Here is a 26,348-nt window from a genome sequence, read left to right on the forward strand (position 1 = left end):
TGACAGTTGTAGATTCAACGTGATATACAGAATAAGCTACAATATCGAATAGAAAACATACTATTTTATTTACATTACTTACCCGTCCACTCTCTGCAGCCACTCTCTGGGCTGCCTCTCTGGCAATAGCCTTGGCCACGGTATCAGGAATGAGCGTACCCCTGGGCTGCGGTAAGATCCTTTGAGGTGATGGAGACCGCCGGTTCGGGCAGAGCGGGGCATTCAGGGTGTGTCCATGTGGCAGGCCCGGGGGCATGCCTGATGGGGAGCAGCCGGGCTCCCATGGCTGAGGTGGTCCCGCTCCATAATGAAGCATTCCTGGCCTTGGCTCTTTGGTTTCCAGCTCTCTGGCACTTAGCGGTCTTTGGGATTGGGGAAGGGGGAGCTGTGGAATGTGAGGTTGTGGCATGGGGATGGTTGGCTGGGGTTGGAGCATTGGGAGGGCCGGTTGAGGCTGGGGCATGGGGAGAGAAGGCTGGGGCTGGGGCATAGGGAGGGAAGGTTGGGGCTGGGGCATGGGGAGGGCGGATTGCTGTTGGGGCATCGGAAGGGCTGGTTGTTGCTGGGGCATCGGTAAGGCGAGTTGAGGCATGGAGTGTGGTGGTAAAGATTGGAGGTGTGGTGGAGAGGGCTGTGTAGGATAAGGCATCCTGTGGGGATGCAGCTGAGATGGGGGCTGGTTTGGATGAACAGGAAGTGGCTGGAGATGAATGAGCGGTTGGGCTCCAGGGGGAAGGGGAAAGGGCTGGATTCGGGATAGGTGTGTGGGATGAGGAGGCAAGGTTCGGGAGTGCTGGGGTGGGACAGCGGTCTGGATGTGGTGAGGAAGAGGGAGAGTTTTAGCAAGAGGCACCAGCAGGTGGTTTGGAATGACGGCGACTTGGGAATCGTGAGATTCTCCTTGTGCTGATAAAGTCTTCACGACAACCTCGCGGGCCTCCAAACACTGGAGCCGATTCAGCTCGACTGACACATAGTCTGCCAGCGGATACAACACCTCAGCAATCTGAAAACAGCATCGCACCATTAGGGACATTATTTAATAAAGATTCACTCCAAATTCAAACCTCACTCTCTTAAAACTCTCTCCACTATAAAGAAATAAAACATACTTCCACAAAATCAAAGATGCAGAGCAGCAATACATTGTATGGAGAAAGCAATATAATATTCTAAGTTGAAGTTTAATCATTATGAGGATAGATAGGAACGGCTTAAAAAAGCTTTTATAATAATTTGATTATTAAATGTTTATTTAAAACAAATGATAGATAATGAACCTATTTTTGTATACCATGATGTGCCAAATAATGGAGTCATTTTTAGGTTAGGGTGTTTTTTGATATGCATCAAGTTATTATTTTTTACAATTAATAAAATGTAAAAATACTAATTATAGAATAATGAATCAATTAAATAATAATTGTATTACATACTAAATATATTAATAATACTTTTTTATATATATTATATAATAATATAGTTACAGCAGGGGTTCTCAACCTTTTTAACTCCAAGGCCCCCCACTCACAAAAACTTTCACAAAAATTCCTACACCATAAAATATTTCAGAGCTTGATATTAACTGGAAAAGTGTTTATTCAATATAAAAATGGACAAATAATAAGAAATATCTTGGTTTTTAGTTGTTTTCATAAAATATCTTTATATCATTTGTCTAATTTTAAATTATTAGTCATCCTGAGGCCCCCTTGGAAGTCAGCTGGGGTCCCTTTGTGGGCCACAGCCCCCCTGTTGAGAACCACTGAGTTACAGTATGTAAGCACAATTTTTATTTTTGAACGTTTGTTGGAAGCAACTTCTTAACCTTTGTATTATTATGATATCATTCTAAACAATAAACCACTAATACCTTAAAAAAACTTCTACATTTTATTGATGCCATATCTTCCTCATTATTAAAAAATTTAACCATTATTCAGATATGTTGCATTCAACAAAATGTTTGCAACCACCCCGCTTCACCAACAGAGGTCACAGGTAACACTTTTTGCTAGAATTAGGTCTTGATGAGTAATTACCGTTCTGATATAAATATCACTAGATATGACAGCTGATGCATGCACGTCCTTACCCTCTGACCCTTGGTGCAAACTGCGTAGCCGATGACGTTTGCACCATTGGAGGTTCCCAGAGACGTCAGAGAAGGGGGTTTCCAGTGGACCTGGACGATTCCCGGGGCGTGACCACAATGGACTTGCACTTCCTGAGGAGGCATAGGGGGCCCTGGGAGGGAGGAGATGACTGCGGCAAATTAGTTTTGGTTACACGCCTTGTAATGTATGCATGTTGTTTAGTTAATTTAATGATCTTTCAATCAGTCAATAATCTTTATTGCTGAATAATGGTGTGTGGGCCTAAATGACTTGTGTGTGAGTATTTCAGCTAATAAATTCATCCAATTATCCTCGCAAAATCAATTTCTGTTACACAAGACCTTGAGTTTTATTCACTTCCATTTATTCACACGTGAAAACGGGACAGTGGGAGCCGTTGATGTCATTTATGTGAATTTTATGTTCTGTTAATTTGAATAGCGAAATATGTTTAAGAAAGGGTGGATTTTAATGCCACAGATTGACATACATATTACAAATAATGCAAACTTTTAAGCAGTATGGATAGAAAGTGGAGTAAGTTGTATTTTTTTTACATTTTTAATTTGTTATATTTGATTTAACCAACAATAAGTTATAAAGGTCTAAACACAAGTTATTTTTACAATCAGTATTGTACAATATATATGTATCTGTATTTTATATATGAATTCGATATATTTTCTATATTTCTGTATTGATTTGTTTCTGTTGTTTGTTCTAAATTGCACGTTTTCACATGCTCAACATTAAGAGATGTTTTCACGATAATAATAGGAAAATTACACCATTTGTTTTATAGATTGTGTCTTAGCCAATACATCTTATATTTAACCCATATTAGCAATATTTTAGTAATATATTGAGTTTTACCTGCAGCCTGTGTACAAAACTCCACCCCGGCCTCTCGTTTCTCTCTTTGCTCCAGTGGCATGTGCCAGGGTACCTGGTGGGGTTTGGCTAAGACCTTTACTTTGTATACTGTGGCGGCCTTCAGGTTCACGAAACGCAGTTTGTAAGAGCAAGGCTTTACCACAGCATGCTCCACACCATCTAAGTACACAACATGGGCATAATTACTGTTACTGGGCAGCCATGCGAGTTCAGCAGAGTCCTGCATGATCTCGTCCATTCTCAAGCCGGTGGGGGCCACCACCACATTGCGACCCACCAGCAGAGTGCAGCGCAACTCATCGGAAAGCCCTCTGTCCGTCACGCTCTGCACCGACACGCGATAGGTGCAGGCCACCAGGTCTAGCTTCTCCAGAAGCAGTTTGGTCCTTCCCCCGAAGGGCACGGTGGAACGAACTTCCCCATCCACTACGATATTGTATCCGTTGATATTCCCCCAGCCGAGGGGTACCATTGGCGCTTCCCAGGCCACTATCACACTTCTTGCCAGCTGTTTGATCAGGTTGATTTTCCTGGGGTAAGGCACAATGTCGTCTGCCAACTCCTCACCGTCCAAAGCGCCTGTCCCATTACTGCAGTGGCCAAGCAGGTCACTGCCAAGTCTGTCTAAGGCTCCTCCATCGATGGTAGTTAGACTCAAACAGCTCTGCTCCAGCCGACCCTGTTCCTCTCCTCCTTCTATGGCTAGCTTTTCCTTGTCCTGAACAAACTCCACAAAATTAGAGGGAACCAGGCCACGCTGGCCATCCAACAGCTCACCTGGAAAACAAAAATAGAACAAACTGATGAGATGACTGATTGCTAAGCTGAAAGAGACTCATAGATCTCATTAGATAAGTATAAGTATTTGTAATGCATTTGTAAGCATGTCATTTTAATACATGCTGATGGGGAATGCCAATTGATTCTGTTCACACTGAAAGTCTGTTGCCTATTTTTTAATGTCCTTTAAAAGACTTATTAAAGGTCCAATGTGTATTTTTTTGGAGGATCTATTGACAGAAATGTAATATAATATACATAACTATGAGGTGTATAAAGACCTTACGTAATGAAGTGGCATGTTCTTCTTACCTTAGAATGAGCTATTTATATCTACATACACCGAGGGTCCCCTTACATGGAATTCACCATGTTGTTTCTACAGTAGCCCAAACTTTAGTATTTAACTTTTTTTAAATACATAATCTCCTTCCGCAAAGAAGCGTAAACGTGAAAACATTTTACGCCCATTTCATACCAAACGCGTAAGCAGTGCGTAGGGAGAGCGTTGGCAGCGGGTGTCCATTGTCCTTTCACATCGGCAGCGTATGTAACGCGCACCGCGCTGCCTGTGTACCACGTACAACAATGCAATTTCGCATTGCATTATTCTAAAAACGTCAATGAGCAAATATCTCCTAGAACTTAATCAAAAAGCTTATTTTAGATTGCAGGGGCATCGCTAGACCCCTTTAAATGGGGCATGTTTAAGTTTGAACAATTTAGTTTATTTGTCAGTGTAATCATTTACATTGATAATAGCGGCAAAAACTGATCTACAGTATATGCAATGTAGTAACCTAATTCACTCTTGTTAAAGCGACGCAGTCACGCACTTTAACCGGTCCGAAAACACAAACTCGTGCCATACTTTTGCGCAGAAATCCATGTCCATGCACGCCTGTGTGTTTCCTTGCAACAACTGCAGCACGCAGGCGCACAAGGGTGATGACACGCGACTGAGGTTGGCTATGAAAACATGACGAAACTAAAGTAAGTTTCTAAATAATATCTATCATCTTAGTTGACTCGATCATTAATAGCCACAGGACATCATAATTTGTTTCTGCGAAGCAGAGAAATGGAAGCAGAAAGGAGATATGGTGAGTTTGAGGGAGGTAAGACTTGATAAACAAACTACTGTACATCCCCAGCCAGTCAGGTCTCAGACATAAACGTACAAGGAAAATGTCTCAGGAAAACCTTTAAGTCTGTAAAATTGCACTGTTGCTTGGAAAAGCATTTGTGTTCTGTACTTTCAGAAATGAAATTAATATTTAATTTACTAGCTTTAGTTTAGGACATTACATAAAAAGTTGGCAGTACCTATGGCTGAAATAACTATGTGCTATTATAGGCAGTGCAGTTTAATGCAGTACAGCTTTTTTACTCTGTTTGGACTTGGCTTAGCCTGTGAAACCAGAAAATATTGTTTTTTAATACATTCTTTATATCAGTTGGAGCCATAAAACGACAGGTTTCTTGAAATATTGTCATTGTAAATTCTTAATAAAAGTTAATAAAGTTTATGTTAAGTATGTTGAAGATACTGAAATATTTTTTTACCTCCCCCAGTATTGTTACACTGTATCAATAGTGGTTTAAGCAAGGTTAGTTTGTATAGTGCATTGTGTTGCATACTTCTTGCACACAGCAGGATTTTAAGAAAAAAGTGATAGAAAAAGTAATGGGGGCCTGTGCCCCAGTAGAGCTTTAGGTCTAGCAACGCCCCTGGTAGATTGTATAACTTTTAATTGTTTTATCCGCTTGTTTTATGCTATTTTAGATCCAAGTAGTACAAGTTATAAAAAAAAAGCCATCGTCCTTTGAAGGATTCGAATCAAGTCACTAAAGGGTTTACTCACCATAGGAGAGAGTGACTGCTTGTGATGCGATCGCTTTCCTCTTACACATACGCAATATAAGCTTATAACATGATTCCATGTAGCTTAATCTGTTTTTTAGAAGGTTATGATGACAGTGGGGTTCAGACTGTCACAGAACACTGACAGCGTAATGTGATCATTTTTCCCTCATTTATTTGCAATATAAGCATAACATTTAAGATATACTTGTATTATAAATCCTTTAAATGTTGTGGTTTTGGCCAAAAAACTCTTTTTGGAAGTCATGGCAACTGTTAAAAACACATTAGACACCACTTTCATGCTTTAAAGGTAGAAGTGTTACTTTTTCCTGTCAATCCATCTGAATTTTGACCATAAAGAGTGCACTGTCGCTTTAATTCAGCGTGAGCAGTGCAGCAAAAAATAGACTCGGCTATTAAATGAATGCCGCTCTGCTGCTTATGCGCCACTTCTGCTGCGCGAGCACGCGCTGTTTACATGGGCAGTATGCTTTCACCTGTTAACATGGGCGCCGAAAACATTACGCACTGCTTATGTGTGCGGTGTGAAACGGGCGTTAGTTCTGTGTCGGCCACAGTAGTGCTTCAAAAAGGAGGGGGATGGAGTGAGTCTTTGGTTGCAATTTCGCAAACCTCACCATTGGTGCCGCTAAATTTCATACACTGGACCTTTAAAACTTAAAAAGACTTCAAAACACTTTAAATGACTTAAGACAAATTTTTTCACTTTAAAACTCAATTTTTAGAGTGTGAAGATTCCTTAAAGTCCTTGTGAACCGAAAGTTGCGATCGTTTTTACTTCCGTATTTTGACGCATTTCCGAGTGAAATGGAATTTCTAATGAGAAAAATAGTGGCTGTGGCTTTCGTCTTTCTCTGCAATTTGATTGGATGTATAAAAACAGCCGTTGCATTTTGAAATGGAACTGGGAGCAGACTGACAGTTGAAGGGGAGGAGTTAATGGATGCTCCGCCCAAGCCGTCTAACATACGTCATTTAAGATGGATTGTCAATACAGGAAGGAAGTGCATTTTCAGATTTTAACTGAAGATTATGAGGGCACACGAATTTTAAAAAGAGAATGACCCACATTGACAAAATATTTACAAAAAACGCTGCAATATTTCACTGGGACTTTAAAATACTTCTTAAATAAGCATTTAATGTAAACTCATAACCCTTTCACACAAATGGAGGTCACCTGAATAGACAGCTATTCAAAAAGCCATTTCTTGCCCTAAGAGCAATAAAAACTAATTTCAATGCTAGAAATGGTTAATTTAGACTTTTTACACTTCTGAAATCAGCTGTTTACCTTCATAAAAACCATCATCGTCCATGACCCCATAGACGTACAAATACTTCCCTGCCACAAGGGGGAGCTCTGCTTCTGGATGCTCATTAGGTCCATCATAGGGATTATAACTAAACCAAAAAAGAGAGAGGAGAAACACTTGCACTTCCGTTTCAAATCTACTAGGCTTGAAAATCATGTGATAATAAGTTCATTTGAATTTTACCTGTAACGAGCAGTGCAGAGACGGACCTGTCCTGTGTATCTTGACTTGGACTTGGCCTTGCGAGCTGGCCTCACTTCACTATCCATCTATAGACAAATGAAAATCAGCTGGCACATGATCTTACCTTATTCAGTCTCAAAGCTGTAGGCTACATAAGAGCATGAATGCATTATGACAGTGTTTATCATTACATAACATTCCAGATATACTGTAGTCCTGTCACTAATGTACACAGTGCACGCATTCATGGGTGAATTGTCTCATGTATGAGCGGAATGATTACTGCCTATTTGCACTGGTGTCAATCAAATAACCAGGGGAAAATTTACATTTTTCTAAATTAAATTTCAGTTAGAGCCTTAAAGCCCACTATATGACTTTCCTTGCTAAAGAATCAGACATTATCTTTTACCTAAACATCTGATATGAGGTCATTTATAAATCAAATTTTAGAGAAAAGGTATAAAAGCATGAAATGGAATTTGCTCACGGCAAAACAATAAGCTTGTTTGCTCCGTATCGGCTTCAGCATCTCTTGTTCCATATCTGCTATGATTAACTTGTGTGCAACAGAGACATGTGATTGGCTGAGGGAAACAGACCTCTGAGGAGGGGGCTTGCATGGGGCTGCTGGCGCAATTCTGGGTGTGGACTCTGTGACTCATAAACTTGGTGGGTGTGACGGACAGCTTCTCTGGGTTGTCTCTGTTGTTTTGCTGTACTACGGGCAGTTCTGACACCAGTGGGGATCCGTCGGATCTCTCATCACCTGCAAGCATGAGTTATAGTAGAAATCAATAACAAAGCAATCAAGGAAAATTTAAATTATAGGCTTGAAAGATATAAATTCAATTGCCAATTACTATCAGACTGTGACAAAATGTGAATTTCCACATTACTGAAATATATAGGTGGATCATGGAAGAATGATATGATCAGGTGCTTACTGGGTGATTTGACACTAACACTAAATTGTGGTTACATTTTTATAATAATACATAGTATTTGCTTTGTATTTTGTGTAAGTATTATTTGTATTTATTCACAGTGATTACAACAATTATCCATGACAAAGACATCAGAACCATCCAAGAATAAAATACACATCCAACTGTTTGAAAAACTCACTTTTATCTGCCTGTCGCTGCAGGCTTTCATAAACGCCGCTGACGTTTTGCTCTTGTGAGTCAGTGTTGAGTTTCTCCTCCCTGTCTGAGCCCAGTTGATATTTCTCCAGCTCTTTTGACAAAATATTACACTGTTCACTCTGTGTCCGACATTTCTGTTCTAAGTCATGAACCTTGACCTTTGAGGGTCGGAAAAATATAAACACCAAGAAATGTATAAATGATGAAATCATGTAGCATATACCAATACCAAACCCACTTGAAGCAATAGTATGATCATTTCATTCTTATCATTCAATGCACAAAGCCAAAGAAGTTGGTTATTAAATATGTCATCATTTACTCACCCTCTTGTCATTTCAAACATGCATGACTTTCTTTCTTCCGCAGAAGACAAAAGAAGATATTTTGAGAAGAAACAGCGATGGCACCCATTCACTTGCAATGGTTTTGTTCCATACAATAGAAGTGAAAGGGTGCAGGTGCTGTTCGGTTACCAACTTTCTTCAAAATATCTTTTGTGTTCTGCAGGAAAAAGAAAGTCATACAGGTTTGAAATGACAAGAGGGTGAATAAATGATGACAGAATTTTCATTTTTGGGTGAACTATCCCTTTAAATAAAGTGGAAAAAGCATTAGAGGTTCATAAAAAAATTAACAAAAATACCTGATGCAAGCCTGTCGCAGAAAACTTATTCAAACTGACACTCAATAATGAGATGATGGTTGTTTTAGAAGTTATGCACATTAATTCAATGTTTGTTTGCCAGCCTTGTATGCCAGAAAATACCGACAAGAAAGGTCATAATTCTTCTGTATGAGTGTGTACCTGCATTTTGTCCTGCATTATGACTCTGTTTAAACACAAAAATAAAATATAAAAATAAGACAAAATGACAAGGGTCAGGGATGAAAATAACACAAAATAATCAAACATTTCATGTGTAAAACGAAACAAAATCACTGGGTTTTAATAAAACAATATTACAAAAAGATGCAAAAATTATAACTAAGAAAAAGAAAAGTAAAAAGTAAAAGAAAAGTAAGAAGTAAACGTAAGGTTGTCAGAGTAGCTAAACCCTCAGACATGATGTCAGACAGATAAAGGACCCCGACAGGCTGCACCAGTCCTTTCTGCACTTATCAGATAATTTAGGTAGACGTCTCCTTTCTGCTTAAAATGCAGACCTGGCTTACCAAGTCAGCAATGTAAATTAGGTCTTTCATAGAAAAAAGTCAAAAGAAAAAGCAAGCAGATTTACCTCTAGTAAATGCACCACTTCATCTCGCTCTTTCTCAGCTTCAACCTGAACCTGAAAATAAGAGATAGCACATTTATTTATTCACGTACGAAAGCAAACCTGGATTAACTCGAAACCCGGCGAGTAACTGCGATGTCAGCAGAACGTTACAATCTCACACTGATTCTCAAAGAATGATTTATGCCAAGATTTGGTTGGCAAAGCTACTGGGGTTAATTTTAAACCCAGATTTGCTTTATTGATCCCAGAAAGAAATTTCAGCATCTGAAGGGCAAAACTGTGAGTCACAGTTTTGAGCGCTAATAACAGTTTGACTCATAAATGAATAAAATGACAGTGAAAAGTGTTTGTTTGTAAGCAAGTAAGAAAAGACAGACTGTGATTGCTATTCTCGCTGCATTAGCGAGAAATCCGTCTGTATATGCCAGTGTGTGTGCACTGTGCTGTATGTTAGCGAGGTAAAAGCTCAGTTGAGAACCCCTCCCCAGGGACCTGCAGTGATGCTGTGTCTGCTGTCGGCTTTAATTGCTTTGTTTGCCTGTCGCTGCTCCTTCCTGAAAGGACGCAGACACAAAGAAAAGCAAACAGGTCTGCAGCCATGATCTTATTATATGTTTGCTCTGATTCTATGTATTGAAGCTCCGCTATTAATGGTTTTTAATGAATGGGTTTTAATATCACGGCTATTGCCTATACTGGTATATTGTGACGTGATGTAGAATTTGTGCTAGTGTGAATTTATTAAAGGTGCTGTGTGTGATTTTTTGGAGGATCTATTGACAGAAATGCAATATAATACACATAACTATGTCTTCAGATGTGTATAAAGACCTTACATAATGAAGCGTTATGTTTTTATTACCTTAGAATGAGTTATTTCTATCTACATACTGTACACCGCATGTCCCCTTACATGGAATTCGCCATGTTGTTTCAACACTAGCCCTTAACGGACAAAACTGCTCTACAGAGCACGTTTCGTAAATACGTTATTTCCTTCGTCAAAGAAGTGACATCATCTTAGGCCGTGTTCTTTTTCTGCAGCTCAGTGCGTCTTTTGAAGTTAAACTTTTCTGAAAAAAAGCCCTACATCAAGCTCCTTTTTCACAGCTAACCAATGACAGAGACCTGTCATTTCCATAACAACATGCGAGGAACGTGATTGGTCAAGAAGTCTCAAGCTCGAAAAAATAAAATGGCAGCCGAAACGCCCGTTGGAGCATAGTTTTGTATAAATGTAAGTTTAATTTTCACTTTCAACAACTTCTGATTGCATTTTTAGATGCATTCTGATTGCTCTGAAGTCATGGCGTTCGGCTGCTATTTGTAACCAACCGCTGCCAGCGTTTTGTTTTACTAAAAAAGCGACTTTTTCTTGTCAAAAAAAGAAGTCAAGTCTGAACACGGCCTTAGTCCTGTGTCAGCCACCGTAGTGCTTCGCAACCTCACCGCTAGATGCCGCTAAATTCCATACACAGGAGCAAAAATATATGTTTGTGTGCGTGTGACAGAGTTCATTGCCTTCTGTAGAAGGTTGATCTCCTGCTGTCTGGAGTTGAGGAAAGCCAGGGCCTTCTCATGCTCTGCTTCTAGTTGCTGCCGCCTGTCCGCAGCCTCTCGCATATGCTTAGACCAACGGAGATATAAAGAGAGAGCGAGAGAGAGATCAATCACAATACAAAGAAACAAGTCTTATAAATATACACATAAATACACATACTGTATATAAAATGTAGATCTTTAATTGAAGAAACTCTGGAAGCATCCGATAATAAATGTAACAAAACTCTTAAAATTCTTAAATATCAATCTTACAAATCATTATAGAAGAGAGATTAGGGAAACATACATTTTATTGCAACGGTTTCACTGAATGATAACAGCGGCAACACTGAGAATACGTCAGACATTGATTAAAAAAACGAAATCACCATCTCCAGCGAACTCTCTGTGGCCAGAATTCCAGTTCGACATCTCCTTTATTCTGTATGTAGTTAAACTAGACAAAAGCTAGATCGAGGCATCTGATGTTTTGTAGCTTGTGCTCAGAATATTAAAGAAGTTTATAAGATGTATGATATATCTCTATTTCTACCACTGTCTTTGTCAGTAAGAAACAAAACAAAGATTATGTTAGGAGAATTTCTTAACAAGATAAGAGACAATCTTCATATTATACATAAAACAGAAAACCTTCATTTTTACTTGTTTTATTGCTGCAATACTACACGTGTCATCTCTTCTCTTCATTTATCACAAAGTCAATAATGAGGAATGCATATGATGAATGCATACTTCTCGTCTCAAAGATGAGGAGTCGATTACTTGTTATGAGAGCTTCCGCCTCCCCGAGACACGACACGAAACGTCAATAAAACAAAAAGGGACGTAAGACTTTTCAAATAAACAATGAGTCATTAACAGCATGCTGCTCCCGAAACAAGTCCTATAAATGAAACTCTTTTTAGAGTTTAGAGCAAGACTCCAGGATTATCTATGAAAGGAATATTTCAATTCAAGCCAAAAAGATTTCAATACAGATTCCGCAGACACAAAAATGAGGAAGAAATAAATGAATTATTCAACTAAATTTGCCTTCTCAATCATCTAAACTTCCTACAACTATTATGACCATGTTCTTTGTAATACTGCAATATTCTTGTACATTTAAACACAAAAAGCTTATAAATAATAAAAATGGAAACATGTGATAGTGATTAAGACTTCCTTACCTTAAGGACCTGCTCAAGATTCTCCAGTTTGTCTTGCAGCTGAGCCTTCTCCTGCCTGGCCAAGTCTCTCTCTTGACTCACACAACCAAAAGTCTTTCTGAGCTGATCATAGTCCAACTTTACCTACACATGAAAGAGAGGAATTCAACTAGTTTGATCCAGCTAAACAGAACTGTTACTTCAACAAAGAACTGCAGTGCTATTGGCCAGACATCAGGCCTTGGACATTTAATTATGCCTACAACAAAAAATACAATAGCTGACTCGGCATTAGTGCTCGGATACATTTTACAAAAGACCACAATAACTTACTGTACAGTGAGTGTAGGTCTAAGCAATATTTTTTGAAACACCATTCATCTCTTTGATAGATTATTTCTGTACTTTCTTTCACTCTCATTATGATGCAGAGTTTCTTTGTAAGACCTAAAGCATACCGTAACTCTGCGGTATGTCGCCATATAATAAAAAATTCAGAAGATTTGTTTCCAAGGCAACAGTTCCATAAATAAAGTGCTCAGAAATACGTTTGACTTTTACGTTGACTCATAATGTTGGCAAAGCTGAAAAGAAACACAAGCAATCGCCTAATGAGTGCAGACAGAGGTTAACCCAGGACAGGGGCGAATACGAATTGGATCCACCAATCAAAATACACCACAAAATATATCACATGGAGGCAACATCACTTTGACACATGCTCATACTTTCATTCATTTATTAGGCTGCATCTCTTCAGGCTCGGAGAAACGGGGCAGTTGATTCACATCCCGTATCGATCTAAGATTTGTATACGAGACAGCGGACGCCAATGCTGACCCATCCCATTCGCGGTTATTTATCTGCCCTCCCTGGTCTTGTTAGCACCTCGGCAAGCACAGAATGCTAGTAGGAAATGAGGAGTTGATCATTGAAGGAGCAGGAATGAAGGCGGGCGGAACTACCTGATTAAACAGAAGACATTTTATCTCAGGCGTTTGTCTGGGGTTGTGACAGATGGCCCCCTTTTGCTGTTAGAGCAAAGGAGCAGAGTGTGGATCACTCGGAGAGAGACTGCCAAACCGGGTCGTGACCGCTTGGCAAGACGCACCAGTGAAAATGACACTATTAACACAATGAGCACCACTCTCAGCAGTCCTGTGTTAGCACCATATTCACTCTCCCAGCAGAGCATTCATGTATGAGGATGAGAGATCGGTTACAGTACTTACACTGATACCCTTCCCTTTATTTGGGATTCACCGGATTTCCATCACAATACGATTGAGCATCACTGAACTACATTTTTTTTTTCACATCTGCATGTTCTGCATTAAGGCAAGTCTCACAAAGCAGGACGTTTGACCACTGACATGAAGTCTGATCCACTTCTCAGCTTGTTCTAACCTTCACTCTAAAAAATGCTGGGTTATTTTCAACCCAGCATTGGGTCAAATAGGTACAAACCCAGTCTTTGGGTTAACTTAACCCAGAAAATGGCTTATATTTGACTCAACAATTTGGGGTGAAACAACTCAGCATGGGTTCACTTTAGGGCTGCCAAACAATTAATCGCGATTAATCGCATCCAAAAGAAAAGTTTGTTTACATAATATATGTCTGTGAACTGTGCATATTAATTTTGTATTTATACAACATACATATACATGAATATATTTATGAAAAATAAAATATTTAAATGAATGAACATTTACTGTATATGTAATTTAAATTATTGGTAAATATAAATAATTTTCCAAAATTTTGTTTACATATACAAAATTAATATTGACAGTATTGTGTAAACACAAACCTTTATTCTGAATGCGATTAATTGTGATAAATCATTTGACATCCCTAGTTAATTTACAACCCAATCGTCCCTTTTTGACCCAACGATGTGTTGAAAAAAAACAGCATTTTTGGGTGTTATTCTGACAACTTTTTAAAAAATCTGAATGTAATGACCAATCAATTTGTATGGATTTCACAATCCATGTGCACAGTTATACAGAAAACACACTGTAAAATGTGGGTAGACTTTGTAATATTTTACTTTTGTAATCTAACCAAAAACATAATTTGACCATAACTCAAAAACTAGAATACAAAATAATAGAGATATGCAAATCTGCTTGTGTATTCATGCATTTCACATGACGTCACACAGTGGTGCGGCTGCCATTTGTAGGACCGTACAGCAACATATGTCTATCTGTGATAACAGCGAATCTCAAAGAAATGGATTCATGTTTTACAATATCCTTGTAGTACGGACCCTGTGAGGTCCCTGTTGGAGGAAAAAAACAGTTTTGTTATTTGTTCCCTCGGTTAATTTCTGAAATCTGTAACGTTACCCACAAATTCATAAACCCCGCTCACGCTTTTGATTCCTTACAAATGAAATTTCAGGACCAGTTTGTTTAGGATGTTTATGTAAAAATAAAGCATTCATTTACTTTACAGAAAGTTATGAAACATTTTTAACACACTTTAAAGTAAAATCTAATATCAACAATAATTAATAAATACTGTGGACTTATTATGATTTTTGCCATAATCGCGCAGGCCTTAACGGGAATTTATGTGTATTTTGTGTGCTTTTCTATTCTTTAAAAAAATGGCGAGAACAGATTAGCCTACGGGTTTCTTTTTAATATATTTAATTTCACATGGGCTTTGCTGTGTGGAGAACATGATTGCAAATAAAACATGTTACAATAAAAAGCAGAAAATCTAAAAGCCAGTGGACAAAAAAAAGTTATCATGCATCTGCTAAATTCGGGGTTGCGCTTGCAGTCTTTCTGATTATAAAATTTCATGAACATAAGGCGAAATCCCCATTCCGTTAACAAATGGTTTTAATTAATAAACAGGGAATTAGTAGAATATTGACATCGTTAATTATAAAATGTTCTTTCGCAAAATAAACATTTCTTTAATCTAGTTTCTATAAATTCTCATTTCTATAATCAATTTCTATAAATGTAATATACAACATTTTAAAATTGGGGTGTAGCCTAGTTTGCAAAACTGTGGGAATGGAAGGCGTGAGCACAGTTTATGTATTTGTGGTACGGATTTCAAATATGAATGGTACCACTTACAAAACTGAGGGCACGGATTGGAAACTCGTGGGTACGGTTTATTAATCTGTGGACATGATTTGTTAAACAGAGTGAAAGAATTAGCCACGGATCTGCGTGTCCTCATAGGCTCTGTAATATGGAGAGGCTGCGTAGGTCCTCAAGATGGCGCCCACAACAAAAACAGGGTATCTGCAGGTTTCTGAGAGTTAGATTTAAGACTTTTTAAGACCTTTTTAAAACCGTGCAGAATGAAATTTAAGACCAATTTCATAGCAACAAATTTGCACTTCCCCATGGCTAAAGCTCCAACTTTTCTCCATGTGGTAATGTCCACTCACCTAACGAACCCCCCGCGAATGTGTTATTTGTTAGTTGGTTCCGCCTATTTTGTTCTGTGTGACAAATAGACGTACATGATTTTAAAACGAAAATAAAATCTTCTTTACAGTGTCGGTTCGACTGCATTTCTAAGACCTTGGAAACGCGGATTTAAGACATTTTAATGCTAATTAAGGCCTTATTTTGACATTATGGAATTTAAGACTTAAGACATTTTAAGGATCCGCGGACACCCTGAAATAGGTCACATGTCCGAAACCCATGAGTGTCTCAATCCACACATTAAACTTCTGAATTTTTTTTAAATTATATTTATGGGCTTTTTAGGCCTTTATTATGACAGGCCAGTATAGAGCTGACAAGAAAGTGTTGGGTGGGGAATGGGATCGGCAAAGGACCCACCAAGACGGGAACCGAACTCAGGTCGCACTGGTGCTAAATGTCAGCACACTAACCATGAGGCTATTGTCGCTGACATAGATTTTGTAATTAGATTATAAAATCTTGTCAAACCTTGAAAAATCCAAACAAGTAGTTTTATTTCCTTTACAGATCTCAGAATATCAACCTCGCATCCTCAAAACCCAACTTTGTTTCCGTGTGTAATGATAGTAACCAATCCTTTTTTTTAGTATGCAATATGCATCAGATGGTCAGTGATCAGACTAGGGCTCGTTCCATCTGAAGGCTAAAATACACTACAAGACTTTTGCTCAGATTTTGCCAAGATTTTCAGTCTGGACAGTCTGCAGATTTGATCAGTTAGTGTGTTTCTATCTGAAACTTTCAAAACGTCTGCAAGTGTATGATGTCTAGTTTAAAAAAAATCTGTTCAGGTTTTTAAAGTCTTGTAGTGTATTCCAGCCATGAGGCGTAAATTACATGGATGATCATTTCAAACGATAATAAATGCACACAGGCAAAAGCCTATCCACTTTTACTGGGCCAAATTTGGTCAAAACAAGGCGGATATATTGAACACCGACAGGAATGGTTTAAGATCAATACTGTGGATGAGATGCAGAGAACAGCCCCTGAGGCACGTGTTCCCTGAAGAGTTGCGTAATGAGCAGCCATTGATCTGACGAGCTCAGCTGGCGTGTGATGATGACCGCCTCTTACCTTCTCGTATTGCGAGGCCTTCAGGATGTGACCGAGCAGCTCACGATTGAGCCGTTTTCTCTCCAGCAAAGCATCCTTAAGCTCGTTCTTCTGCAATGAGGAAAGAATAATAATAGTATAATACAGATGTCAGATTTCATTTAATAAGCAAAAACTAACAAAAGGAATCAGATTTATCAAAATTACTGAAAGTTAGAAAGTGAGACTTGTCATCAATGAAAATGTAACAAACTCAACATTTCAAAAATAGACAAAGCTAAATTTCTGACATACAGTAGGAAACGCACTTTAGAAAGCACAGTTCCTTTTAAATCCCCAAGATACGGTAGGATTCATAAATGCACAAGAACAAACTCAAAAAGCTGAGAAAGCTGTTTCAGATCCTGAATGTTGACTGCTTAAGAGAGCTGTCAATCTCTGTCATTTCTCAAAGTGTCACACCCTGTATGAACTCTGTGTGGGTCTCTGACTAAGCATCCCGTCCTGTCCTGATTGACTCACATGTCACAGCGTATCAGATGGCAGGTTTGCACTATGGCATCTTAAGGACCGTTTGAACTTTCTTGTCATAAACCTTGTCTGTCCACCACAATGTCGCCACACCTGACAGCTACTTTATAACAGAATAAAGTACAACATTTCCTCATATACATACGGGAACATTTTAGCTATCATGTTCTATTACCTCATATGAAAGGACGTTTTTTAACCTCTGCTCAGGAGACCTTTACGAGACTGACAGCACGGCTACATTTTTACACAGAGAGCAAAAGATGTTCAGTAATGTGCTCAGTCATGAACGATTAAACAAAGCTTTAATATGGCAAAGATTAGACCGTCAAGGGATTATCAACTGAAACTGAAGATTCACATCTAAAAATTTTACGTCTGTTTCCATGGATGGATCAGGCAGCATGAGACGGTCTGGGGGGCACGATCTGTTTGGTGAAAAGCATTCTTCCAAATATCTTTCTCTGTGTTCATCAGAACAAAGATGTTTATACAGATTTGGAACAACTCGAAGGTGAGTAAATTATGACAGAATTTTCATTTTTGGTTGAAGTATCCCTTTAAGCAGAGAGGGAAAGAGTGCCACGAGGAAGACAAATTTGAGCAGACTTGGCTGCCCAAACTCCACCCTTCAGTTTGGCCCGTGGTACTACAGCTGCTCAGAAAAGCTTTGCTCATCCTTCCACAACATGCACTGAGACAAGACTCTTTACATGGCCGACCACTGCGGCATTGTGGATGTATATGAGGCGTGTGGGAGTTGTTATACAACCACAGACACAAAACAGAAAAACGAGAGACTGCGAGATTCAATACATTTCAGTAACATTTAAGGCCGAAAGAAAAAAATATTTAAACATATATGATGTTTGCATTACTTCCCTTTACAAAAAAAGTTTGAACACCACTGCGTATGTACATGAAATATATACAGTATTAACTACTGTTAATACTGAAATGAATAGTTTAGCTAAAAATGAAAATGACAACATTGTTTACTTATTTCCTCATTTCATTTGGTTTCCAGGAAACACAACAGGAGCGGTGAGATTGCGACTCACTCCACCCCTCCCTTTTGAAGCACTACGTGTGCTGACGCAGAACTAAGATGTCGTCACGTTTAAGCTTCTTTGCCGAAGGACATACTGTATGTATGAAACGTGCTCTGTAAGGCCGTGTTCACACTTGACTTCTTTTTTGAAGCTGCCAGCGTTTGTTTTACATTATAATCCTGTGGAGTAAACTGTGTTTTCCAAAAAAAACCACGTGCTTTTTTAAACGCCACCGCCTGCGTCTTTTTCTGCAGCTCCGAGCGCCTTTTTAAGTTGAAAAAAGTTCAAAAAAAGTTCAAAAGTTCTCGAGTAGCGAGACCTGTCATTTCCATAACAACATGCGAGGAAGGTGATTGGTCGAGCAGGATCCTTCTCAAAAAAAAAAAAAGGCGGCCGAAGCGCTGCTTTGAACATAATTTGTATATCAATTAAAGTTTATTTTTCACCTTTAATTAACTTTCGATTGCATTTCTAGCGAGAAATTAGTATTGTTGTTTTAAAATATGCGGTTGGTTTTTGCAAAGACGGTCCCTGTAATTCAAATAGACTTCCGTTACTCTGCCTATATGAATCCTGTGTGCTGAGCTGCCCTCATGCACAAATGCTGCCAGCTTTTCTTTTTTACTAAAAAAGCGCTCGTCAACTTTTTCTTGTCAAAAAAGATGTCATGGCCTAAAGCAGTTTCTCTGTTTATAAGGAAAATTCCATGCAAGGGCACCCGCGGTGTAGATAGAAATAGTTCATTCTAATGTAATTAAAACATAATGGTTCATTATTACGTAAGGTCTTTATACCTCTGAAGACATAACTATGTATATTATATTGTATTTCTGTCAGAGATCTTCCAAAAACACACATTGGACCTTTAAAAAGTATTTTCATAGTGTTTAACAGTTCGTAGTGGGTTAAACTGCAAAAAAACAGACTCACACAAAAGAAATCACAGGACTAGGCTAGATTTTATGACTTCTAAAGATGCACGACGAATTTAGGTCATTATTCACTGATAATCCCTCCTTCATGTTAGCTTTTTCAGTCTATTCCTCACACAAAGCTTATGGCTTCATAAGATTTTAAATATATTTTACAAGTCATATAGACTACCTCCAGCCTGTACCTGCAACAAACAAATTCTGAGCCTCTGATCCTGCTGTGAAAGCAGAGAGATGCTCTCCCACCGAGAGCAAGTGGTTGCCATGACAGCTACAGAGGTCGGAATAGAGACAGCATCCTTCTCAAGACTGTCAGGATGCAGTCACTGCGCTAATGTATATACAGAATTTCTTACTCATGGAAATAAAGTTAAACAGATTTGATCTTAAAGTGATCAAAGTTTAAAGTGTCATTTCAAACCTGCATGACTTTCTTTCTTCTGTAGAACACAAAAAAGATATTTTGAATATCTATTCACGGACACAAAACCAATGCAAGTGAATAAGTCATGCAGGTTTGAAATGACAAGAGAGTGAGTAAATGATGACAGAATTGTCATTTTTGGGTGAACTATCACTTGTCTAAATCTAAGTCTAAGTCTTTAATGAGGTGGTGTGCTGTAGCTTCATTCATATGAACTGTGGGGACATGGTGGATGTTTTGAGATGGGATTATTTACAAGTTATAGAAATAAAACCAAATCTAAAAAGCTCTGTGTTTGTCATGTAGTGCAGCGGCTTTATCTTCTGCAGCTCAAAGTTCTCCAAGACATCCTTAACGTCACAATTCGGTTTATAATGTGACAGTTTGTTTAAGTATATGAAATAATTGAAGTCAATTCAAATGTATCCAGATGTTAAATCTAAAGAATTTTTACATTAGGTTTAAAACTAGAAATGATAAATGGTATTTTGCAAGGCTATAAACATATATTATGGCTGTGGTACTTGAGACAGAGGTGGAAAAATATTATTTTTTAAAGGTGAAGTAAAAAATAAAATAATTTGATTTAAAAATATGTAATATTAAATACTTAAAAAATAAGCTCTGTGTAACTTTTTATTTAAAATAAACAAATGGTGCATAAAAGATCAGTGTTCAAAACTGTCTCTGTACCTTACTCGAAATCAGAACGGTAAGCTTATAATAATGATTTATAAGTTGAGCTGTCAGGTACGATTTTGCGGGAAATGTCATCTAACGGGATAAGCAACGAGCTGTTTCCGAGCTGTCTGAAATTGTAAAAAATATTTTTGCTGAGCATTCCAATGTGTTGTTTGCTAAAACTGCATAATCAACCAGCAAGTGCAGAACTCAAATGGAAACTATAGACGAGAAATAACATTGCAATGAGTTAACATTGTGCAGCTTATACTTACCAAGGTCTTACATGCTATTGTCTTGTTTTTAACTTCTCTCTCAAGTATATGACACCTTTTCCTCCGCTCGTTGACCTCAGACTCCTGTAAAGATGTAGAAGAACAAAATTTAGCAGACTGTTCTATTCATCACAAACTTGTCTTCATGTCAAATAAAACCTGAAACATTTCAAAGGAATGTAAGATGTGCAGAGGATACTCTCTCCTCTCATTGGCTGCGAATGCTAAGCAGAAGCTGCTCTTACGTGACGAATACATCACATCCTCAGAAACCGACTGGCAGCTTATTAAGCCAATCCCAATACAGTTAGCCCAGAGGGCCTTAGTGCAGTATTACATCAAGGACAGTGTCAGACGGGCATTTAGCATGAAGAATGCATTTTGGTGTCCCATATAAAAGGTCTGTGTGTGTGTGTGTAAGGGTGTATGTGGGTGACTCCGAACATTGAAGGTTTAAAAGCAGCGATGCGTAGCGTTAGGGCCCCTGAGACCGCAGTGGAGAAGGAACAGCTGGGAGCTCGAATCTAGTGGTGTGGAAGTAACAACCATTTCATCTGTGTCAACACGTTACACAGCTGAGCTTTGCTAAAAAGGGGTATTTTTCACCCAATCAAACCTCTTTATAATGAGACAACATGTCCTTTTAAAGATGAGATGATGAGATGACAGAGGTTTATGTGTATGAGCTATTAATGCTGACTCTATGATAAATCACCTCTGGTAAGTCGGAGAGGTATGTACCGCATTTGTTTTAGGGTGGGGGAGGGGCTCTGGAGTTGCTATAGAAACCCACTCATCCAGGTAGAATGTTAAGCGTGAGAATGAGCAGCGTATTTGACATGCATCCTTAAATGTGGTAGGCTACAGCAATCCTCTCCGATTCAAAAGCAGGGAATAAAAAATACATAAAATCACTAACATGGTTCCTGAAGCTCAAATGGTATAGCATTGACCTACCTACGCAAAGGTCATGGGTTCAATTCCCATGGAACACACATTGAAAAAAAACCATACTTTGAATGTACTGCAAGTCAGTTTGGATAAAAGCGTCCCTCAAATGCATACATGTAAATGTTAGACATTGTTACCTGTACGCCATAATCATAAAACATGGTATATCTCTATACAACAGGTTTCCATAGCAAGCACCTATCACTAAACGCCAACGTTATGACTCATTTAAAGTGATAGTTCACCCAAAAATGAAAATTCTGACATCATTTACTCATCCTCTTGTCATTTCAAACCTGTATGACTTTCTTACACAGAACACAAAATTAGATATCTTGAAAAATGTCGTTAACCGTCACCCACTCACTTGCATTGGTTTTGTGTCCATACAGTAGAAGTGAATGGGTGCCGGAGCTGTTCGGTTACCAACTTAAATATCTTCTTCTGTGCTCTGCAGAAGAAAGAAAATCATATACGTTTGAAATGACGAGGGTGAGGAAATGACAGAAATTTCATTTTTGGGTGACCTATCACTTGAACTATTAAAAAAAAGCTTTATTATTACATACTGTCTGTCTTATGTGAAATGGGGGCCTGTGTTTCCGAAATTGTAGTAAATGCGTACTGGTGTCGTCATTTCAGGAAGTTAAAGATAATTCAGTGAGTTCTCCTACGCGAGACATTTCAGAGTTAATCTCTGGAGTGGATGACTTTAGGGAGTCATTGTTTAGGATTTCAAAGTAGACATGCAGTGTGCCTGCCTGCACATTTTAAAAGGTTGCCATTGTGCACAGGGAAGTAAAGAGAAGAAGAGAGGAAAAATGTTATGGGACCTAACTGAAAAGATCAATCTTTTCAATCTATTGGAGGTCTCATTTGCTTGTCTTAGAAAGAGAAAAAAAGATTGTCTCATGCATCTCAGATGTTTCTCCGGACAAAAAGACTCAAGGAATCTTACTAACATGTGTCCCCTCTAGAGTTTCAGATAAGATCTCTGCAGTGTCTAAAACAGTGCTCAGATTTGCCAAGATAAATTCTGCTACTGTAAATCAAATGAACTCAATACTATTACTTTACAGTGTGTCATTTGCCTCCTTTATGCTTGCTTTCATTTCTCTCAAAGAAATCTTAGCGGAAGCTTTTGGAGAATAAAATAAATGAAACCCTCATGAGAACTCATTTCTGTGTACAGATGTAAAAAGTCATCTCTAACTGACATTTACTTCTGGGTAAAAGATGAGGAAAAAGTACCATTGTAGCCGCTGTTGCAACGGTCTCATTTGCTTCCTGAAATCTCACACACCCACTGGGATGCTGATAGAGAAAGAAAGCTCACTGTCAAAACACTGCAGAGAGTCTTCTCTCTCGCTCGCTCGCCCGTCCCTCCTTGTTGTATTCTAATCTCTCAGACTTTCTCACGACACACACATATGTGGTGGTGGAAGGATTCCTCCTGTGAAGCCCAGAGATATATGCATGGGGTGTGATAATGATGCTGCAGTGCTCAGGATGTCAACACAGTGATTGATTTAAACCCGGCTCTGCAGCCTGCCATCACTTGTGCCTAGAAGCCTCAGAGTTGGCTGGGTGGTGATTATCAGTGAATATCTGTTTTGTTGCTCATACTTTGTTGCTGTTGCTTATTTGAAAAACATAACCATGAGAGCAGGTGTAAGATGGCCATTCGGTAAGAATAAATGAAGGCAATGACGTGCTGCACAAGACGTGCTGCACCATCCCAGACAATGGTGGTTTATTGGTGGGTGGCAAAAATATTTACAGTGTAGGAGACAAAAATAAATAAAAACTGTACAAAAAGACTAACCATAGTGGCCAAGGCAAGTAATGCTTCACTAAACTCTCTATTAAACAACAGCCTCCGGACAACTAGTCTGCCACAGATTAAACATTCAAAACAACAAGAGTTAATGTTCTAACAAGTAATAATACTGCTATAAACAGAAGGAAATACAAAAGGAAACTAAATGGAAACACTGCCGTTTCAGAATGTCTACCAGTAATTTCTGCCGGCAATACACAGTACAAGTGATAAGCATGTTTATATAGTCCATGTCTACATAGTCAACATGTTAAAAATTTAAAATTTGGAGCTTAACTTGTACCCTACTGTTTGTAGACATGAAAGATACCACAAATGGAGACGTGTGCAACACTGCGAAACATGGATTTCTTACTTATTTCTGTCATGTTTTCCAATATAAATATCAACAAATGTTCAAACTAAGACACATTTATCATTACCATTGCATTCCGAAAAAAATAATACTATAAATGAAGTAAGTTTAAATATCTGCCAGTGAGGTAAGAGAAATACCTTAAAAAGAGGGGGAAATTTACTTTATATTTCTTACCCCATTGGCAGATATTTTTCGCTTGTTTTAAGCATAAATTCACTTATTTTCTTAGACTTAACCCTCCTGTTATGTGCAGATTGTAGCAATGATTTAATGTGTGGGATTATACTGACCCCACAAATGTTTTAATATAATGATACAATTATTTGCTTTTTACTCATGCTTTACCTACCTAATATTTTAAATAAATTGGACAAAACATAACGTTTTGGTTTGTATTTATTTTATTTGTACATTTGATTGCCGAGTTCTCCGAATTGAGTTCCTGCAGAAACCACAAGAAGCTGATTCTCAAACTACAGAAAATTGCTGAAAATAACTATTATTCCAATATAAAAATATTTCAAATATATCAATATTGATATATAGATCATATCAATATCATTTTTTTCTGAAGTTTTAAAATTATGATCATGATACTTTTCAGAAGATTTCAAAGTTGCTTTGGGGTCAGTTTGGGTTAATATCTTAGGTCACTTTGCCTCTAAAGAAGACATACACAGGTTTTTTCCTGGCTCAAAATGAGGCGGAGGTGGTGCCACCCTGATCTTGTACACACACACGTAGGCCTACCATACCTTTACGTGGCTTAACCAAAGTGACTTTGAGTTTGACATATTAAAAGTTCTAATAAAATTTGATAAAAATGACAATTATTAAGTTATATAAAACATTACTTTTATTCAACCAAACAGAAATGTTTTTTAATCAAATAAAGCTTTTTTGTAATTTCAACTAACTTTTCAGTCCACAATAGCCAACTGAATTAACCAGTCTTTCTAAATGAGCAAAGCTCATTCACATCTTGCATTCTCTGTGGTTCACTTTAAATGATTCAAGGATCTCTTATATTCGCTAGTGACTGAAAAGTTCAATAGTTTAAATGACTCGGTTCAAATGAGTCATTTGTGTGCGAGTCGTTCTGAACGCAATGTGCGTTCATACTGGCGAACTCGCTGTGTACAGCAGCTGTGCAGTTGGATCGTTGAATCAGCGTATAAAGACATTACAATGATGTACGTCATGTTAATTTAATAAATTTCAAGAAATTAAACGCACGTGGTTGCAAAACAAACAGCCGTGAAACACTGGCTGGCTCTTGTTCTGCAACTCTTTTTAGCGCCTCAGTGTGCTGATAACGAAACAGCGCCTCCACTGTGGCGTAATGTCGCAACTGCAGTTACAAATGACAGTCTGTTAAATGCACGCAGCATTTCTTGTGAAGACTCGCAACATAATTTTGGCGAGAGCCTGAGGCGGCACAACATTTGACGGAGGCGGCCGCCTCCAATTTCTCTATGCAGGAAAAACCCTGATATCTAGATATGCAGTCTGTACTGCAAAACAAGAACACAACAAAAATACTAAGTAAAACATAATTTTTTTAAGAGCTGGTGAAAGAATCCCATATGTCAACCTCAGGTAGGACTCGCCAAGACCTCACTGGTGACACCGGTGCCCTGAGCCAGTAAGCAACCCATTACTCTGAGCACCCTAGCAACCAGTTAAAACACCTTAGCAACCACAAGGCCACGCCCTGGTATAGTGGCAGCAAGATACCACTGATGTTCTCCACTGGAACGAAGGCAGAGAGAATCACTTTGACTGCATCGGGGATTTCAAAGCCGCTCAGGATGTCTTGATAGCTGGTATTAGAGCACCGCCATTTAAGCCTGTTTCCCCACCATCCCAAAAAAGAAACAGTGAGATAAATCTGGCTCTGACTCAAGACTCGGGAACATCCTGACTGACTTTGAATGTACGCTAGCATAATGTATTCGATGGAAGTAGAGGGCTCTCATTTGGATGATAAACTCTCACAAACATCCTCAAGTAAAGAGCCACTTAATTAGGACAAACCAAGTGGACTTTACATTAAGATTCTTGTATTTACTTTTTAAAGGGAATATACAATGTAATACTAATGTTGTACATTCAGAAGCAATATCATGGGCTGTGCTTACACTATGCAATAATATCTGACCTAAAAACAGTCTTGTAAGCAACTGATGAAGCAATTCATTGAGACAGCTGCCCGCACAATGTGCGTATGTCTGCATAATATGTTGATTGACGTATTCTTATCTTGCACAATAATGTATTCATTCACATGACTGTCTAAGTTGACTGAAGCACACTGTCTGTAAAGGGACCAAAGGACAACATGGAGCATGAGATATTTTTGAATAAGTCAATAACAAATGAATGGCAAGTGTAATGGGGGGGGGGGGGGGGGGGGGGGGGGGGGTTGGCGCTGCTGTAACCACGATAACCAGAGAGATGCAGCAGGTACTAATGGCTGCAGACCTTGATTCCCAGG

The 26,348-nt window shown here is 38.6% G+C and overlaps 1 protein-coding gene across 8 annotated transcripts in view; it reads right to left on the reverse strand.

Moving 5' to 3' along the window:
- Positions 1–26,348, reverse strand: part of rimbp2a (RIMS binding protein 2a) — a 47,771-nt gene that overhangs the window by 10,146 nt on the left and 11,277 nt on the right. For 4 of the 8 annotated variants that reach the window (XM_057360243.1, XM_057360247.1, XM_057360246.1 and 1 more), the window contains 12 exons: positions 20,703–20,786; positions 16,829–16,918; positions 12,300–12,422; positions 11,089–11,193; positions 9,568–9,618; positions 8,307–8,484; positions 7,781–7,947; positions 7,179–7,264; positions 6,974–7,083; positions 2,991–3,788; positions 2,096–2,265; positions 83–1,006 (listed from right to left, as the gene is read on the reverse strand). In XM_057360243.1, the coding sequence (XP_057216226.1) occupies positions 83–1,006; positions 2,096–2,265; positions 2,991–3,788; positions 6,974–7,083; positions 7,179–7,264; positions 7,781–7,947; positions 8,307–8,484; positions 9,568–9,618; positions 11,089–11,193; positions 12,300–12,422; positions 16,829–16,918; positions 20,703–20,786 (2,886 nt within the window). Of the gene's footprint in view, positions 1–82; positions 1,007–2,095; positions 2,266–2,990; positions 3,789–6,973; positions 7,084–7,178; positions 7,265–7,780; positions 7,948–8,306; positions 8,485–9,134; positions 9,160–9,567; positions 9,619–11,088; positions 11,194–12,299; positions 12,423–16,828; positions 16,919–20,702; positions 20,787–22,020; positions 22,105–26,348 lie in introns of those variants that run through there. The other 4 variants (XM_057360245.1, XM_057360248.1, XM_057360244.1 and 1 more) reach the window with 4 other exon arrangements.

Source organism: Triplophysa rosa, linkage group LG19, assembly GCF_024868665.1.
Source record: "Triplophysa rosa linkage group LG19, Trosa_1v2, whole genome shotgun sequence".
In the NCBI taxonomy this organism is placed as follows: domain Eukaryota; kingdom Metazoa; phylum Chordata; class Actinopteri; order Cypriniformes; family Nemacheilidae; genus Triplophysa; species Triplophysa rosa.